Source organism: Cyprinus carpio, unplaced genomic scaffold (assembly GCF_018340385.1).
Source record: "Cyprinus carpio isolate SPL01 unplaced genomic scaffold, ASM1834038v1 S000006514, whole genome shotgun sequence".
Lineage (NCBI taxonomy): Eukaryota > Metazoa > Chordata > Actinopteri > Cypriniformes > Cyprinidae > Cyprinus > Cyprinus carpio.
Window position 1 is genome coordinate 78176 of NW_024879182.1, and position 18242 is coordinate 96417.

General features: G+C 35.5%; 1 protein-coding gene across 3 annotated transcripts; it reads left to right on the forward strand.

Moving 5' to 3' along the window:
* The first annotated feature begins 2841 nt into the window (after positions 1 to 2841).
* amotl1 (angiomotin like 1) lies at positions 2842 to 17641 on the forward strand. 3 transcript variants are annotated; one of them, XM_042754418.1, is made up of 6 exons: positions 2842 to 3062; positions 6266 to 7494; positions 7831 to 8152; positions 8387 to 8531; positions 8738 to 8818; positions 17536 to 17641. In XM_042754418.1, exons 2-6 carry the CDS (start codon positions 6332 to 6334, stop codon positions 17550 to 17552), a joined length of 1728 nt encoding a protein of 575 aa, XP_042610352.1. In that variant the 5' UTR covers positions 2842 to 3062; positions 6266 to 6331; the 3' UTR covers positions 17553 to 17641. The 3 variants fall into 3 exon arrangements, with proteins under 3 accessions (XP_042610352.1, XP_042610353.1, XP_042610351.1); XM_042754419.1 differs by lacking the exon at positions 17536 to 17641 and adding an exon at positions 9511 to 11213; XM_042754417.1 differs by lacking the exon at positions 17536 to 17641 and having other exon boundaries at positions 8738 to 9454.
* Positions 17642 to 18242: the final 601 nt, after the last annotated feature.

The following is an 18242-nucleotide window of genomic DNA, read 5'->3' on the forward strand; positions in this document are numbered from 1 at the left end:
CATAATAAAAAAGGAAAATCATAATAAAAGTCAACACAATACGATTGAAAAAAACAATTATAAATAAAATGGTTAGACTCAACAGTTATATTTGATTATTGTTGAAATGTTAAGTGGATGCTGAAAACATTTAAAATATTAAAACCATGATGTTTAAATTAAAAAAAAATATATATTTATGTATTTATATTAGTGTTGTCAAATGATTAATCACACCCTATATATATATATATATATATATATATATATACAGTACAGGACAAAAGTTTGGAAACATTACTATTTTTAATGTTTTTGAAAGAAGTTTCTTCTGCTCATCAAGCCTGCATTTATTTGATCAAAAATACAGAAAAAAAGTAATATTGTGATATATTATTACAATTTAAAATAATTGTTTTTACATTTATTATACTTTAAATGATCATTTATTTCTGTGATGCAAAGCTGAATTTTTAGGATCATTATCACATGATCCTTTAGAAATAATTCTAATATGATGATTCATTATCAAAGTTGGAAACAGTTCTGCTGCTTAATATTTTTTCAAAACGTGATACTTTTTTAGGATACTTTGATGAATAAAAAAGTAAAAAAAAAAAAAGAAAAAAAAAAAAAAGAAGCTATGTTTTTAAAATATAAATATTTTGTAATAACAATATACACTACTGGTCAGTAATTTGGGGTCAGTAATTGTTTTTCTTTCTTTTTTTTAATAAAATCAATACTTTTATTCAGCAAGGATGTGTTAAATTGATAAAAAAGTGATAGTAAAGAAAATATATTATTAGAATATATATTATTAGAATTATTTTTATTTTTTGAATAAATGCAGTTCTTTTTAACCTTTTATTCATCAAATATATTAGACAGCAGAACTGTTTCCAACACTCATAATAAATCAGAATATTAGAATGATATTCTAAATGATCATGTGATAGACTGGATGTTACATTGTGACACTGAAGGCTGGAGTAATGATGCTGAAAATACAGCTTTGCATCACAGGAATAAATTATTTTTTTTTTAAAGTATATTCAAATAGAAAACTATTATTTTAAGTTTAATAATATTTCACAATATTACTGTTTTTTCTGTATTTTTGATCAAATAAATGCAGGCTTGATGAGCAGAAGAGACTTCTTTCAAAAAACATTAAAAATAGTAATGTTTCCAAACTTTTGACCTGTACTGTATATATACATAATATGTGTGCAATGTTTATTTATTATGTATATATAAATACACAAACATACATGTAAATATTTTACAAATATATAAACAGTAATATTTCATATATAAGCAATCATATTTTTTCTTAAATATATACATGCATGTGTGTGTATTTATATATAAATAATACATATATACAGTAGACACACATATATTATGAAAACAAAAACTTTTATTTTGGATGCAATTAATCGTTTGACCGCACTGATTTATATATTTTTTATTTATTTTTTCCTCTGAGGCGGGTTTTCCGTACTACGGAGCCCGGCACGTCACCTGTAGGAGAAAAAAAAATCAATCCGTGGCGACGGTTTTGCAATCCGTCCCCTCAGTTTATAAACCGTGCTCACGAATTCTTAAACTGTTCCCTCGGTTTAACAAATCGTACCCACGAATTTCCAATCCGTGCACTCAGATTTTATAAACCGTAGCTTCGGTTTTTGAATCCGTACCCACGAATTCATAATCCGTGCGCACGCTTTTGCAATCCGTTCCCTCGGATTTGTAAACTGTACTCACGGATTCATGCAGCAAGCTCCTAGGTAGCCTTCGTGTTAACATACAGTTTTATAGAATATTATTATGTGGAATAGGCCTACAGCAAATTTAATAAGAAAGATGTGCATCAAAATCTTGTTTAATTTGTGATAATCTTAGCACTTGATTATTATTGTATAATAAACCTGGCATTGTGACTGACTCTGGAGTAATTTGTTCTTCTTTTGTAAGTCGTTTTGGATAAAAGTTTCTTATGCATAACCTGTATAACAATATGTAATAATAATAATAAAAAAATAGTTATTTTTCTTAGTATTATTTTAATTTATAGGCTAAATAAATTGAGTGCACTTAAGACAGTAAAAATGTTTGTCATAAAATAATTAATGAATGTTTATTTTTTAAATAAGCTTTTAAAGTTTTGGAATTGTGTTTGTATTCTTTCTTAACATGAAGACTTATTTTGGTGATTTTATTATACTAGCTTTTCCCCCAGAGTTAGATGCACGCTTCACTGTTAATTTTTATTATTAAATAATTAGGCCTATTATAACATTGCTTTTTATTTTATTTCTTTATTTTTTTTTTTTTTAGAAAATTCAGGGAATTTCCTATTCTTCTTTTTAGCGTTTATATTAGGCTATAAAACACAGACGGCGGTGTCTTATCCTATTGGTGATTAATGTAAAATAAACGCTAAAAAGAAGATTATTTTGTCAGTGCGGATCATGGTCTCATAGGATACTATGAAAAATAATGTTTAATAAACAGAATTGAATCTGCCGGTGGGGGTGGAGCCACAAATCCGTGAGTTTTCAAATCCGAGGGAAAGGATTGCAAAAGCGTGCGCACGGATTATGAATTCGTGGGTACAGATTCAAAAACCGAAGGTACGGTTTACAAAATCTGAGCGCACGGATTGGAAATTCGTGGGGTACGGTTTATTTATCCGTGGGCACGATTTGTTAAACCGAGTCTTTAAAAAGAACAGTTTAAGAATTCGTTGAGCACCGTTTTATAAACTGAGGGGACGGATTGCAAGACCGTCGCCACGGATTTATTTTTTTCTCCTACAATGACGTGCAGGGCTCCGTAGTAAAAATATTCATGTCCGCGCGTCTCCACAGACCCCAAACTGGTGCTAGGACCCAGGAGCGCATGTTGCCTAGCGGTCCTGGCACACACATTCCTGCCATACCACAGTGAATGGAAATGTTTGTTGCGAGTCAGTCAACCGTGTTAAGCAGAGTTCCAATCAGCTAAAGAGAGTCCCGGGAAATTCACTTACAAAACTCTCCCCTCTGACAGACTGATCAGTGTCAGGATCTCGCTGGGTAAATATGGCATGTATAACTTTGCTAACGTCATTCTCGTGTTTTTCGCAATTTCCATAATGGATTCAAATGTATCGGATGATGTAATCAATGTAACGTGCATGACTCATGTTTACCAGCTTTCAGCTGGAGTTTAAAAATCTACATGTGCCAACCAGGGTTTCTTTACTGAACGTTTATTTTTCAAATGAAAAGGATAACTTAATAAAGTATCAGTTTAAAGCTTTTCATGTCTGACAGCATAAACTATTTGCATTAACTTCTATATATGTTATATATGATTCTAAATGAGGGCTGATAGCCATCTACGTAATGCGTAAATTCATCTGGTGGTTCTATTTTTGGTTTCTCGGGTAAGTTTCCCTGTTCCTCTAGTCCTTTCGCGTGTGTTGTGTTGTTGATTATTCATATTCATAAGGTTTTTATTTATTTATTTATTTATTTTTATTTTTTGATGCTATGAATATACTGTGAAAAATGTGCAGATGTCAGGTATTTCTATCTGACCTGAATATTTTGTTGATGTAAGCAAATGTATTCAAGATAATTTAGTTAAATTAAATGCTGTAATAAAAAAAAGTTAATAAAGTTAATATTATAATAATACCACTTAATTTGTTTAGATGTTAAGACAACACTCTTTAGATGTTAAGACAACACTGTTTTAAAAATATAAAGATTTAAAGCGATCTAAAGCACACATTACATTCTAAAATATCTGGTTGTGTTTAATGTTTAATAAATGTGCTTAAAGCCTGTTCACTCTAAGAACAAAAACTGTAAAGATACTGTTATTATAAATGCACTGGAGTTATGTTTTCTGCCGCTTTAAATGCTTAAAGGGTTAGTTCAGACAAAAATGAAAATTTGCTAATTTACTTACCCCGTAGTACGGAGCCCGGGACGTCACCTGTAGGAGAAAAAAATACATTCCGTGGCGACAGTTTTGCAATCCGTGCCCTCAGTTTATAAACCGTGCTCACAAATTCTTAAACTGTTCCCTCGGTTTAACAAATCCTGCCCACGGATTAGCAAACCGTACCCACAAATTTCCAATCCGTGCACTCAGATTTATAATCACAAATTTATAATCTGCGTGTGCACAGATTATAAATTTGTGGGTACGGATTCAAAAACTGAAGGTATGGTTTACAAAATCTGAGTGCAAGGATTGGAAATTCGTGGGTACGGATTGTTAATCCGTGGACACGATTTGTTAAACCAAGGAACAGTTTAAGAATTTGTGAGTACGGTTTGTAAACTGAGGGGACGGATTGCAAAACCGTCGACACGGATTGATTTTTTTTCTCCTACAGGTGACTTCTCGGGCTCCATACTTAGGACATTCAAGGTGAATCATGACGACATGATTCAATAATAATAATAATAATAATAATAATAATAATAATAATAATAATAATAATAATATGAAAAAAAGAATAACAATAAAATGTTATAACACTTCCTTCCCAAACAGTTCTAACTGTATTTACAAACATTACTGGATTATTTCCAGAAACAAAAGAGCGAAAATTACTGTTTAATATTTTAATAATTCAATAATTCGAAATCTGTGGCTCAGTGGTAGAGCATTGCGTTAGCAGCCCAAAAGGATGTGGGTTCAATTCCCAGGGAAAGCATATTAGGTAAAAAATGTTAGCCTGAATGCACTGTAACTCACTTTGGATAAAAGTGTCTGCTAAATGTAAATCTCTTTTTAAATTGTATGTTTAATATTCAGCAACCCATGTTTGTATCTGAGTAAAAACAAAACTGGAGGGTTCCAGAGCATCATTCCTGTAATCCAGCCTTCAGTAACTTGGGCTTGGTCTTGTTCCTCCATTCATGCACAGTATTTTGGGGAGCTGAACGGAAACAAGCACATTTTGAATGTTCCACACACCACTTGCTGGCTGTCTTCAAATACACAATGAATTGGTTCTGTGAAATAGCCAAAAATAATAATGATACCATTGCACAGATGTTCAAAAACACAAAACCTCAAAGAAGCTATCACTTTGTTTCTACTCCTCTAACAATATGGTAGGTAGGTCTTGTGGCAATGGAAATATATATATATATAGAATGCAGGTGTTGATGTCATCATTGGGTGACAAATCCATATCCTGTGTCAAATAAGCACAAATGTATGTAAGTTCTTAAAGAAGTATCTAATTAAGCTCTAATCATTTTAAATTAAATCTCTAACATGCATAACATTTTCATTATTATTATTTTATTATTATTGTTTGTACCCCTCTGTTTGCTTTGTCTTATAGTATATTGTAGCCTCTATTAGGGTTATTGCATAAAAAATAGCAAGCCATGGTCAATTTGGTACTTTTATTTTTATTGACATTTTATTGAAATTGTAGCACAAATGACAGTGCCCTAACAACAGTTATTAGCTGAATACATGATAACTGGCATTGAACATGAATAAATACATAAACAGAAACAAAAAAAGATGCAATGACAGTGAAAGAGAGATCACTGAAAAATCTTCACAATCCTCTATGATCTTCATTTCCATCATTATGTGTATATTTTAAGTGACAGCTTCTCTCTGTAGATAATCAGGGTTGTGGGGTTGTGTTTTATTAAAATAAGAGAAAAAGACACGACTGGTCAGTTACAATTCGAAAGTTAAAATTTACAAACATTTTGAGAATTAAATAATTTACCTGCTGAGTGTGTGCTGACAGTCTGTGTAGTTGGATGGTTGAGCTCTAGAAAATCAGTAATAAGATGGCTTTGACAGTTGTAGATTTGAAAAACAAAAAGGTGGGAATAAAAAACTCTAAACACTAACAGAAAGAACTATTTCAGCACAAAAGGGATCTTCAGGATGATATGGATCTAAATGGAACTGATATTATGTGCAAAAACAAACAAACAAACAAACAAAAAAACAGTATATTATATATAATACCAGTACAATGAACTGCTGCATACTAAAATGTTTTGAAATTTGAAATTGTTTGAAAATGTTTTGAAAGTTGTATTAAAAAAAACATGCAGGACTATAGCACAGTTGCCAGGGCCTAGTCATGTCCCTGTCTACAAGCACGATCAATTTCTTTTAAATATATTATCTTAGAAGTAAATCTTGATCATTTGTCACATGTTATTCTTGATTTTTTTTTTTTTTTTTTTTTTTGTAGCAGTATTGGAAGAGTAATTTGTCTCTATTCCTTTTGCAGATAACATAATCCAATTCATCTGAAACATATCCTGGCTACCTTTTGCCTACCACTGCAGCAGCAGACATGCATGGTTCTGAGGAGAGTACATCTGGAACCGTGCTTCATAGGTTTAAGCAAAAACATCTCAAATATGGAACAGCTGGAATCAGAGGAGGGGTAGAAAATGACAGTTCTCAGATGCCAAACAAACTCACGTCTACAGAAAACCTACTCTTTCAAAAGGAGGGTCAAGTAGCCCATTCATATCAGCTTATGCCCCTGCAGTCGCAGTCTCGACAGGAACCTCAAGGTCAGGAGCATCAAGTGGACAGCAGCTCCATGGAAAAAGCTGGTGGTATGAGCCAAGGTGCAGGTAGAGCAGTCCAAGCGGCCCAGATTTTGTCTGGGTTTGACACCCTGGAACTTCCATCGTACGAGGAGGCTAAAATCCAGTCTCAGCTTTACAGAGGACAGCAAAGTCCGATGGACCCTCAGTCCCAAATTCCTGGCCACAACCACCAGAGTCTTCAAAATCCAGATGACCTTTTAAACAATTTTCAACAAAATCAGGACCAGGACTTTCACAAGGAGGGCCATAAAAATATTGCCCACCAAACTCAGCAGCAACAAAACCAGGTTCAGCAGATACAGCAGTCTACAATGTCTGACAGTCCCGCAAGCTCACATTCCTGTCTACCATCACTTTCTAACACACACTCACTCTCTTACCCTCCTTCTCTTTCATCTTCTTACACCTCTCTCTCAGCAGTTCCCATGAAGGCCCTTTTGGAGGGTCAATCTTCGGTCCAGCAAGGAGGCACTGGTGGTACATTTATTTGTGATGAAGGTCTGGCAGAGTTGAAACAGGGTCATGTTCACTCTCTAAGTGAAAGGATCATGCAACTCAGTCTAGAATGCAGTGAAGCTAAGCAATGTGTAGGACCATCCAATTCACCTTGCACAGGAGACATTACTCTTTGTGGGGCTGATAATACAGCAGATTCTCTCTCACTAACTAGTAAGACCTCCATGAGTATTCTACAACTTCCACCACCACCCTTAAACCCGCCACAGTGGACATTGGATCATATAGGTCCTCCCCCAGAATATCCCTCTAAGTTCAAGGTACAGACTATGCTTTCGCCCACAATACACTCCAACTCGGACTCTCTGGAACATGGTCACTTCAACAGTGATACCTTGACGGCAGCCATGTTAGAGACAGTGCCACTTAGAAGTATAGCAAGGTAATGGTAACAGAAACTCAAAGGTGAAATGTGTAATACCTGTACTATTAGCAGCACCAATTGGAACTACAAAAATAATGCTTTCCAAATTCCCCTAAAAAGGTTATTACGGGTACAGGATTATTACGTCATTGGCTGAGCCAAACACTAACATGTTGGGCCATTAAAACAAAACAATGTTTTTATGGTGGCTCAGTGTCTATGCTGTAAGCCAACATACCAGTGACTTATTTATAGTTGTCTCTGCATTAAATTAACTCCTGTCTATTGAACTGTTTTAAATTAAAAAAATTTACACTTTTCACCTGTTTCACTCACTGTCTTTCTGTATTTTAGACAGTGCCCTTTGACTACATCACAGCACCAAACACAGACCAGTCCCATGACTTCTGAGACTTGTATCCTGCCCTCACAGGCTTCTCAGCCACAGTATCAGGCAATATCCCTATCTCAGTCCCTGGTATTTCCCCCAGCTCAGACTGGATCTGTGACTCAGGGGCTGTTTTCTTGTGTGGGCCCTTTTGGACAGCCTTTCCCGGGGGAAACATTTGCCATGGTAAGCCATGGCAAGCAGATGCTGGAGATCCTAAAAGAAGAGAACCAAAGACTTAGACAAGAACTTCACAAGCAAAATGAGAAGGCCAGCAAATTACAGCGGGTACTTTGTTTGTGTGTCCATCTGTCTGTCTATCTTATAATATTAGAAGCAAAGAAGAAACAGAATTTGTGTTTCTGATCATCAAAACTTCTAATTATTACAGGCTATTTACTGTCTAAAGTGCTCTTATAATACAAACTAATATGATTGCCCAGTATGATTGCAATACAGCACACTGACAGGAGAACACTGGCATGCTCATACTATTGTGTGGATTTTATGCTGTATATCCAGTTGGAGGCGGAGACTGTGCACCTGTCAGAGACATATGAGAGTTTAGTGAAGAGCTCATCCAAACGGGATGCTCTGGAAAAAACCATGAGGAATAAACTAGAGGCAGAGATCAGGCGTCTTCATGATTTTAACCGAGACTTGAGAGGTGAGGTTGTTTAAAATGCCCATGCTTTAAGAAACTGCATTTTATTCAAAATGGATCAAATTTTTATCGCTGAACTTTGTGAGTTGGAAGTTATAGCATAATATAGTTGCATTTTTGTTTGATTTATTTGTTTGTTTGTTGATTCAGTTTATTTTAGCTGTTCTTGGGTCCTGTGGCAGATCTTTTTTTATTCATGTGTTTTTCAGATCGTTTGGAAACAGCCAATCAACAGCTAGCCAGTCAGGAGACGAAGGGACAAGATGATGGACACTTGTATCTTTCACAGAGTGAGATTTTACTTCTTATTGCGCATCACAAAAATATGCTTACGTCATCCCACAAATATGCTTGATACACATTTTGCTGAATCTGTTTACTATTAAAAATATGTGTCTAGCTGCTCAACTCAAACCATTTCCTGCTTCCCTTCCTTAATGTCCTGTACCTCTTCCTCTCTTGCACTCAAATCTCTCTCTGTCTCTCTGGCTATAATGAAAATTCCATTATTGCGTCTAGATAAAAACAGTTTTCAAAACTGTGTTCTTGCCTTACTCCAATTCACTAGTGTAAGCCTACTGTAATGATTTATTATTTTACAAATTTCAAGTTAATATAATTCGTCTGTCTTGTTTATATCATGTCAGATATAGTATGCCTTGTAGGACTTTATTTTTTCTGCCAGTCTTGATGTAGAATGACAGATGTGCTCACAGGCAAGCACTGTACCATATGTAGCAAATTAGCTCAAAAGGGAAATGTATATAAATAGCTACAATTAATTAAAATTAATTAAAATTAATTGTAATTGTTTATATCAGCCGCCAGTAGTACTGTACCAGAATTCATATTACAATCAACCAATCTGTTCGTCCAGCAAAAATTCAGTGTAGTTGCATATCAGCTCTAAGAAATTTTATTTTCATGGCCACAGAAAATAATTTCTTACAGTATTAATGCATGAGAGCATTTTACAAGACAGGATCGTAAATGGGACATTGATTTACAAGCAGTGACAGAATCAGAAACTCAAACTGGAAAGTGAAGACATGGCTGTAGTCGAGACCTGCCAGGCTTGGCTGGCCTGCCTCGGGACCAGAAGCGGAAGATGGGAAGTTGATGAGAGAAGAGACAGAGTCAAAAAGCAACTGAAAGGCGGGTCACTGATGAGAGGCCTTTTAACTTCTGTGAAGGTCACACCTCCGGGGAGTCAAAGAGCCAATGGTGACTTTTTTTTAAGTCACGAAGTTTATGACTTCAAGCATGGTATTTTGTATATGTAACTGGATTGGGTGCTGATGCAAAAACTATTAAAGATTCTAAGAACACTTACATGTTGCATGGGTATCAACATATAATATATACTCTCATTTAGATCATCAAAATACGAACTTATAGATACCAAACATGGAATGGGTGAGGTTATATTAAAGGGCTCATATGGCGTTGCTAAAAAGAACATTATGTTGTGTATTTGGTGTAATGCAATGTGTTTATGTGGTTCAAGGTTTAAAAAACACATTATTTTCAACAATGTACATTATTGTTGCTCCTCTATGCCCCGCCTTTCTGGAACGCATCGATTTTTTCAAAGTTCATCATTCTGAAAAGCTAGGTGTACGCTGATTGGCCAGCTATCCAGTGCATTGTGATGGAAATGTTACGCCCCTTAACATACTGTCATGCCGTCTCCCAGCATGGCGAGACAAAACCAATATAACCCATTACAAACGAGGCATTTGATGCATCCAGTGGGGATATTATTACTTATTATAATGACTTAAGCCCAATTCGGTCAGGACTAAGTGTTCTAAACTACGTTTGAGTTTTGATTCTTACCACCTGACGTCTGCGATTTTCATGTAGCAATTCAGACGGGACTAACATCTCTGTGTTTATTACAGAGGTAGGAGGGTCTGTTTTGTACATCTGTGCATCACAGAGATCACGCACTCTGCATGCGTGCATTGCTTAGAGTCATTCGGATTGATTACCATTAGTATTATCACACAAATACCATGGTGAAGCTAAATGGCTAGTATAGCAAAACCATGTTAATGTGTGGTAACTATTTTTATTAGGGCCCAAGCCACTAAGGCGCAGAGCCCTATTGATTTCCTTAGGATTCTTTTTTTTTTCTACTATATTGGGCTTTGTGGGGGCCTTAACATGCTCAAAAACTCTTGAAAAATGGCACACATGTTGGAATCTGTGGCCATTAGGACACCACAGAGGCTGGGACCCTGGTGTGGCACAGGGGCTCTACAGCATCCACTGGAACACAGTCTGAAAACGTGGTGTATAGCTCACACAAACTTGCATCTATTCATATGAAACTCGTGTAGTGTCTGGACCAATCAGACACACCATTTTTCAGTTGATTTAACAAATCAATAATTCATTAGATCAACAAATGATCAGAGACCCCTCAGCCAATAAACATACTAGGTGCCAGGATGTCTGCGAATGACTCCAGACCCCTGGTTACCATGGCAACCATGACACCTCAGCCAGACCATATAACTTTTACAGCCTAAAAATATGTGGAGAGGATCTTCCTCCTACTAAGTTCTCTCTGAAACATACTGCTATAAAAATGGACTCTTCTCTAATTAATTCATAGAAAAACCTTTCTTTGAATGAACACATATATATTTCAGGTCATTGTGTGTGTTGTTACTGTTCTTGTATATTGTATTTTTGTCTTGTATCCTGTTTTAAAAGATTAAAAGTGGGAAGTCATGGCCTAATGGTTAGAGAGTCGGACTCCCAATCGAAGGGTTGTGAGTTCGAGTCTCGGGCCGGCAGGAATTGTGGGTGAGGGGAGTGCATGTACAGTTCTCTCTCCACCTTCAATACCATGACTTAGGTGCCCTTGAGCAAGGCATCGAACCCCCAACTGCTCCCCGGGCGCCGCAGCATAAAATGGCTGCCCACTGCTCCGGGTGTGTGTTCACGGTGTGTGTGTGTGTTCACTGCTCTGTGTGTGTGCACTTCGGATGGGTTAAATGCAGAGCACGAATTCTGAGTATGGGTCACCATACTTGGCTGAATGTCACGTCACGTCACTTTTATGCACGCTTGCTGGTGCTTGCTGGCTATGCTGGTTTTATGAACCACTCGTTCATGTAATCTTACCATGTTTAGTATCTATTAATTCATCTTCTGATGATCTAAACGAGAGTGTATATTATACAGTATGTTGATACCTATGCAACATATTAGTGTTCTAAGAATCCTTACTAGTTTGTATATCAACTTCTGATCCAGTTACATATGCAAATTACCAGGTTTTCACACAAAGGGTTGTATAACTCCCCAGTATTTCCAAACTCCCGCTTTGAACCATCTTAGACTTAAAAAAAGGCCCACACGCAGTTCCGCCCTCTTTCTTCGATCTGCTTTCCTTTCTTCTGTGAGAGGTATGTGAGCTAGAATTCTCTTGGAGCCCTAAGTCTACGCCAGGCCTCGTGCCTTGAATTTTCCATACACCAAAGATCTTAGGATCTCAGCTGATGTCTCTTTTAGCTCTTGTCACTTTCCACTGGGAAGAAACTCCCAATCACCATCGAGTCAGGACAACTTTGGAATTCATCACTATTCAAAACTAGAAGAATGTGATGGCGACTCCTACACCACCGAACCTCCAAACCATCAAGACTTTGCATCCAGACGCTCATTCCAGGCCAAGGAAATGCAAGTATAGTAGATTTAACTAAACAAAACAGTTTAGTATAAGCTATAGACCCCGTTATAAACGGCGCTGATGGTTTTACTCAGGTGGTTAACTGACTCTTTTCATAGCTTCATTCTCTGGTTTTCCTGATGGTATCATCCATCAAATCTCATTTGCCCTTTCCCCTGTATGAGTGATTGTATGTATGTATGTTTGTTTGTTTATTAGACTATCTTGCATTAGTGTTTCGTTAATAAAAATCTTGTGCACAAATTACATGAGTTACTGATCCTGCCTGGCAAATCAATGTCCCTTTACGATTCCGATTTTGATCTAATGCATTAATACTGTATGAAAGTATTTTCTGTGGCCACGGAAATATCCTTTCTTAGAGTTGATATGAAATTGCGCTAAGGGTTCGCTGGACGAACAGATTAGTTGATGGCAATTTAATTCTGCTACAATTACTACTGGCATCTCATATAAATAATTGTAATTAATCATAATTAATTGTAATTATTTATATACATTTCCCTTTTGAGCTTAATTTACTACACTTGGTACACAAAAAGATCTCATTGAGCCGAACAACTTTCACGCTTCATGTCATAGGCTCCGCCCAAAAGGAAGTTGGCTATTTAGGCCTGTTTAAAAAGCGCATGCTCTGAAATTCGATATACTTCTCTGAGGATTTCCACCCGTTCACCACCAAACTCGGTGAACATGATCTCAAGACATTGGGGATGCTAAATTGCGAAGAGATTTTTGATATCTCAAATGGTTTGCCCGTGGCAAGGCGATGAATTTATGGCGAGAAATGAGAAACAGGAAGTGTCTAATAATGTCCACATACATTTTCTGATTTTGATCAAACGTCAGGGGTTTATTCGTTGTATGATGCCGATTGCATAGATTTGACTATTAGGAGCCAAAGTTATAGTGCCACCAACTGGCAGCAGGAAGTGTGTCATTTTCAAAATGCTTTGAATTCAGCATCTTATTTTTACTCTATTTGCTTCAAACATCATCAGAATAATGTCAAAATACGGCCGATATAAAACTGTTGAGGGGATATTTATATCTATAATATTGTTGCCATGGCAACATGTCAAACTTGAACATTCTTTTCTGGTGATTTAGAGGCAGATAACATGCTCAGAATTTCATGAAACTCAAAACACATATCAGTATTAATGATAGATAGACACTGGCAAAAGCTCATAAAAGAGCGTGGAGGAGGCACTCTATAGCACCACCTTTTGTAAAAACTTGAGGGGTTAGTTTTAGCTACAGACTCGGTAAATAAATTGTTCTTATCAAGACGGACAACTTTCTAATTAACAGTCATCAGCTACGACCAACAGGAAGTCAGCTATTTTGATTTGAATATGGATTTTTGGTCATGCCTTAAATCATGCTAAAATCAAGTAAAAAAGCCTCTGGTGAAGTTTTTATAATTTTGACCAAGTGGGGACATGGACATGTGTGTGTGTTTAATCTCATTCTCAGCAGCGCCCCTGTAGGCCGGAGCAGGAACTGTAAGGGCCAATTCACACATGTTGTTTACACTCCTCTGTTGTCTGAATGCCTGCTGTTCCAGAGAGGCTCTGATGCTTTAGAGGAGATTGAACATTAAACAGTCTTTTAAACTCCTAAACTCTTAAAACATACCTATTCTCAAACATCCAGGAGGACCGGATTACAATGAGGCAAAATAATGTCTGAATTATTAGCATTATTATTTCACTCTAAATGCTAAATACCTTAGGACAAATTTTTAGTACATCTACACACGCACATATATATATATATATATATATATATATATATATATAATATAATATATTGGTGATATCTATGGGGAAAGAAAGCAACCAAACACGTGTATATTTTTTATAAAATTCAAAATATAACGGGTTTAAGTGCACTTTATTAAGAGCACTTTAGATATTTATTTGAGGAACAACAGTGAACTGTGAAGCAAAAGGAAAATTGCATGTATAAAATACTTTTTAACATTGGCACTTTAGTCGTTAAAAAACACTTAGGCCTGGTTTCACAGACAGGGCTTAGATAAAGCCACTACTAAGTAAAATAAGGGCATTTAAGTTATTTAACATCACTGAACCAAACTTACACACTTCAGTTTACACCAGCAAAACAAGCAGAAACAGCTCTTTAAGGTAACAACTGCAGGTCAATACTTTAACAGTGAAGAGTTAATTTGTTAAATAATAACACTTTAGTCGTTAATTTGTTAAATAATAACACTTAGTCGTTTAATACATTGAACATTTTCAATGCAGCCCTTAATTTAGAGGCTCCATTATTATCAACATTGCCATTAAATTCAGAAATAGTCAGAATATGCTAAATGTAAATGTAAACTGTACATTGCAAGTATGGTGACCCATACTCAGAATTCGTGCTCTGCATTTAACCCAATCCAAAGCAGTGAACACACACAGAGCAGTGGGCAGCCATTTATGCTGCGGTGCCCAGGGAGCAGTTGGGGGTTCGGTGCCTTGCTCAAGGGCACCTCTGTCGTGGTATTGCCAGCCCGAGACTCAAACCCACAACCTTAGGGTTAGGAGTCAAACTCTCTGACCATTAGGCCACAACTTTCACAACAAATTGAACAGAAATAAAAACAAAATAAATAACAGAAAATAGTTGTATTAACTGCAACAGTAAGTGCTCTCTCTATATTCAAAGTGCAAATAGACACCAATTTTTTAAAGCAAGATGCAGAGCTATAGACAACTACAAAACCTATTAAATCCTCCTCTGATGTTTCTTATGGGCCAATGAGGGTTTTTGTTGTTCGCGCTCAAGAAAATTTAGAGTAACAAAAAAATTGTGCACTAATCCGCGACTGTGTGTAAGTTAGGTTCAGTGATGTTAAATAATATTTTTTCACTTGAACAAAATCAGTTCATTTAGATGTTTCCATGTTTAGGTCACCACTTTGTTCACTATTGCATTGCCATTTCCACACAGGCTAAACTGTACATGCTAGTCGTACACAGCAACAGGTCTGTGCATGAAGTAGTGATTTCACTAAACTAAAGCACACTGGTCCCCTGTTAGATGGTGAAGTGCGATGCCAGTTTGGTTAACTTTACATTTAACACTTTTTCACATTTTCACTATCTCTGAATGCAATGGCAATGTTGATAATACAATGTTACAAAATATGTTGATTGTAACATTAATTTAGTAACTAAGTCAATTAAACGTTTTCAAAATCAACATGAAATTGTCAAGAAATGTCAAAGCAACCAAAGACACTTCGCAGTTTACCATCTAACAGGGGACCTAAGTGTTTTGATGAACGTTAGCACTATTCTATCTATCTATTTTGTGTGAACATTAGCACTATTCCATCTATCTATCTATCTATCTATCTATCTATCTATCTATCTATCTATCTATCTATCTATCTATCTATCTATCTATCTATCTATCTGTCTATCTATCTGTCTGTCTATCTGTCTGTCTGTCTGTCTGTCTGATAAAAGTATCATCTCGATAGGAGCTTCCCAGTAATGTGTTTTGATTGCAATAATACGTTGAGATGTGTATTTGTATTTGTGTCAAGCCCAGACAATATCTGCGGGTTATACTAATTTATTAAGCATTTTGGATTTCTATCAGAATATTTATTCAATGGTGATAAAGTGTGAATGTTTTTATGTGTAGAGTTGCATTTAAATAAAGTTAGATTGTGAAGAAACACTTGGTACAATTGCCCTTGTGTTTCCACACACAGTTGCATTGCAGTCTGTGGAGGTCCCCTGTTGGATAGGTAGATGTCGCTCAGAACTTCAGGTCCCCACTTGGCATGTTTTTTTTATTTTTTTTATTTCCTTCCAGTTACATTATGAAAAAAGTTCTTAAAATAAACATTTGTATGTCATTTTTGTTTCTCCAAAATGACCAGAAACACTGGTCCCCTCTTGGTCAGTGTAGAGTGACAGTCTCCTCTTAGTAACATAGACGTGTATGTGTATGTGTATGTGTATGTGTGTGTGTGTGTGTGTGTTGTGTGAGGAGATGGGTGAGTGTGTGTGCTAAGTGTGGGTGGGTGGGGGGGGGGTGTCTGTTTAAACGTTTGATGGTTTAAAAGTAACAGTAAAACAGTTCAGGTAACAGATTAAGACTAAGCTGTAATGCAGGCAAAAAATTTTCACAAATGTTTATAAATCAATAAAATCATTAAAAATGCTTATAAATCATTAAAGGTTTTAATAGAACTTTACAATAATGTATCATTTGTTAACATTAGTAAATGCATTAACTGACAAAAACTATAAATGAACAATATATTTTTACAGCATTTATAATTGGTTGTTGATGTTAGTTAATAAAATTTTCATGTTAATTCACATTGTATTAACTAATGTTAACAGATAAAACTCAATATTATAAAGTAATATTAATAAATGCTATATAATTATTTTTCGTGTTAATTAATATAGTTAACATTAATAACTGAAACCTTATTGTAAAATGTTACCAAAGTTTTATATATTGTTGTGTAATCTTGATGTTTGGATTAACCCTTTAATTGCTGTATCCTATCAAACCAGCCTGCCAGAGGGTTACTGTTAATGTATGTGCCCACTGTGCACTGTTCTCCTGATGCCACAATATACAGTGGGTACGGAAAGTATTCAAACATTCAAGCATTTTTTTTTTCCAAGCACATTTTACCAATTCCAAACCACATTAATCTTAATAACTGCTATTCATTTTGTATGTAATCATTTATGAGTGATATATAATTGTCCATGACGGCTGGAAGTAAAAACTCCTTATATTCAGGCGTGCTGAATTATTAGGCATGTTTTCTTTTACTGATAAAATGAGCTAAAAAAGAGGTTTAACTCAGACTGAAAAGTCAAAAATTATTAAATCCCCATGAGAAATATAAAAAACTAATGCAATACAGAAATTGCAAAGTTAAGACATTACAACTGAACAGCAAAATGCTCACTGGGTCAGCGGGGTCAGAAAAAAACCCCCAAAAAAATGGCAGACAGGAAAAGACAAACGTTAACTGCAAAATAATTATTAGAGAATTATTGTGAATTATAAGAATTATTGTGAAGAATTAGGAGTGAAACCCTCAGGAAGCATTTAGTCTCCAGCACCACCATTTTCCAGAACTGCAACTTTCCTAGAGTCTCCAGAATTACAAGGTGTCAGGTTCTGAGAGACTTTGCTTGGGTAATAAAAAATCCTAAAAAATGACCCTCACTTAATTAGAATAACATGCTGAAGTATTGTGAAATACTGTATATTAAGACTGTATATTAATTTTTATAGGCTTTATGGACAGATAAGTTTTGAGTGACTCTTGAAGGACCAGCACCACATCCTCTTGTTTGAAGAATTTATCTTCCAGAATCTGGCAGTAAGTTTTAGGAGCTAATTTTTATTCCATCTCCTATCCTGAAAACTGTGTCTTGCAGAATTGACTAAAAATTAATCTTCACATTAATTCTTAATTCTTTTGCAGTTAACATTTTTCTTTTCTTATCCAAGCTGTCATTGTGAGCATTTTTTGTCCAATGGTCATGCCTTAACTTTGCAATTTCTGTATTGCATTAGTTTTGAATATTTCTCATGGGGATTTAACAATTTTTTGTTAAACCTCTTTTTTTTTTTTTTTTTTTTTTTGGCTTATTTCATCTGTAAAAGAAAATTGCCTAATAATTCTGCACACCTGAATATAAGGAGATTTTCTCTTCCAGCCTCCATAAACAATTATATATCACTCATAAATGATTAAATACAAAATTAATAGTAGTTATAAAGATTGATGTGGTTTGGAACTGGTAAAATGTGCTTGGAAAAAAATTTGCCTAACTTGCCTAATAATTATGTACGCAGTGTAAATCATTAAAGGTTTTGGTAACACTTTTCTCATTTGTAAACATTAGTAAATGCATTAACTAACATGAACTAACAATGAACAATATATTTTCACAGAATCTATTAATGTTTGTTGATGTAAGTTCACAGTGCATTAA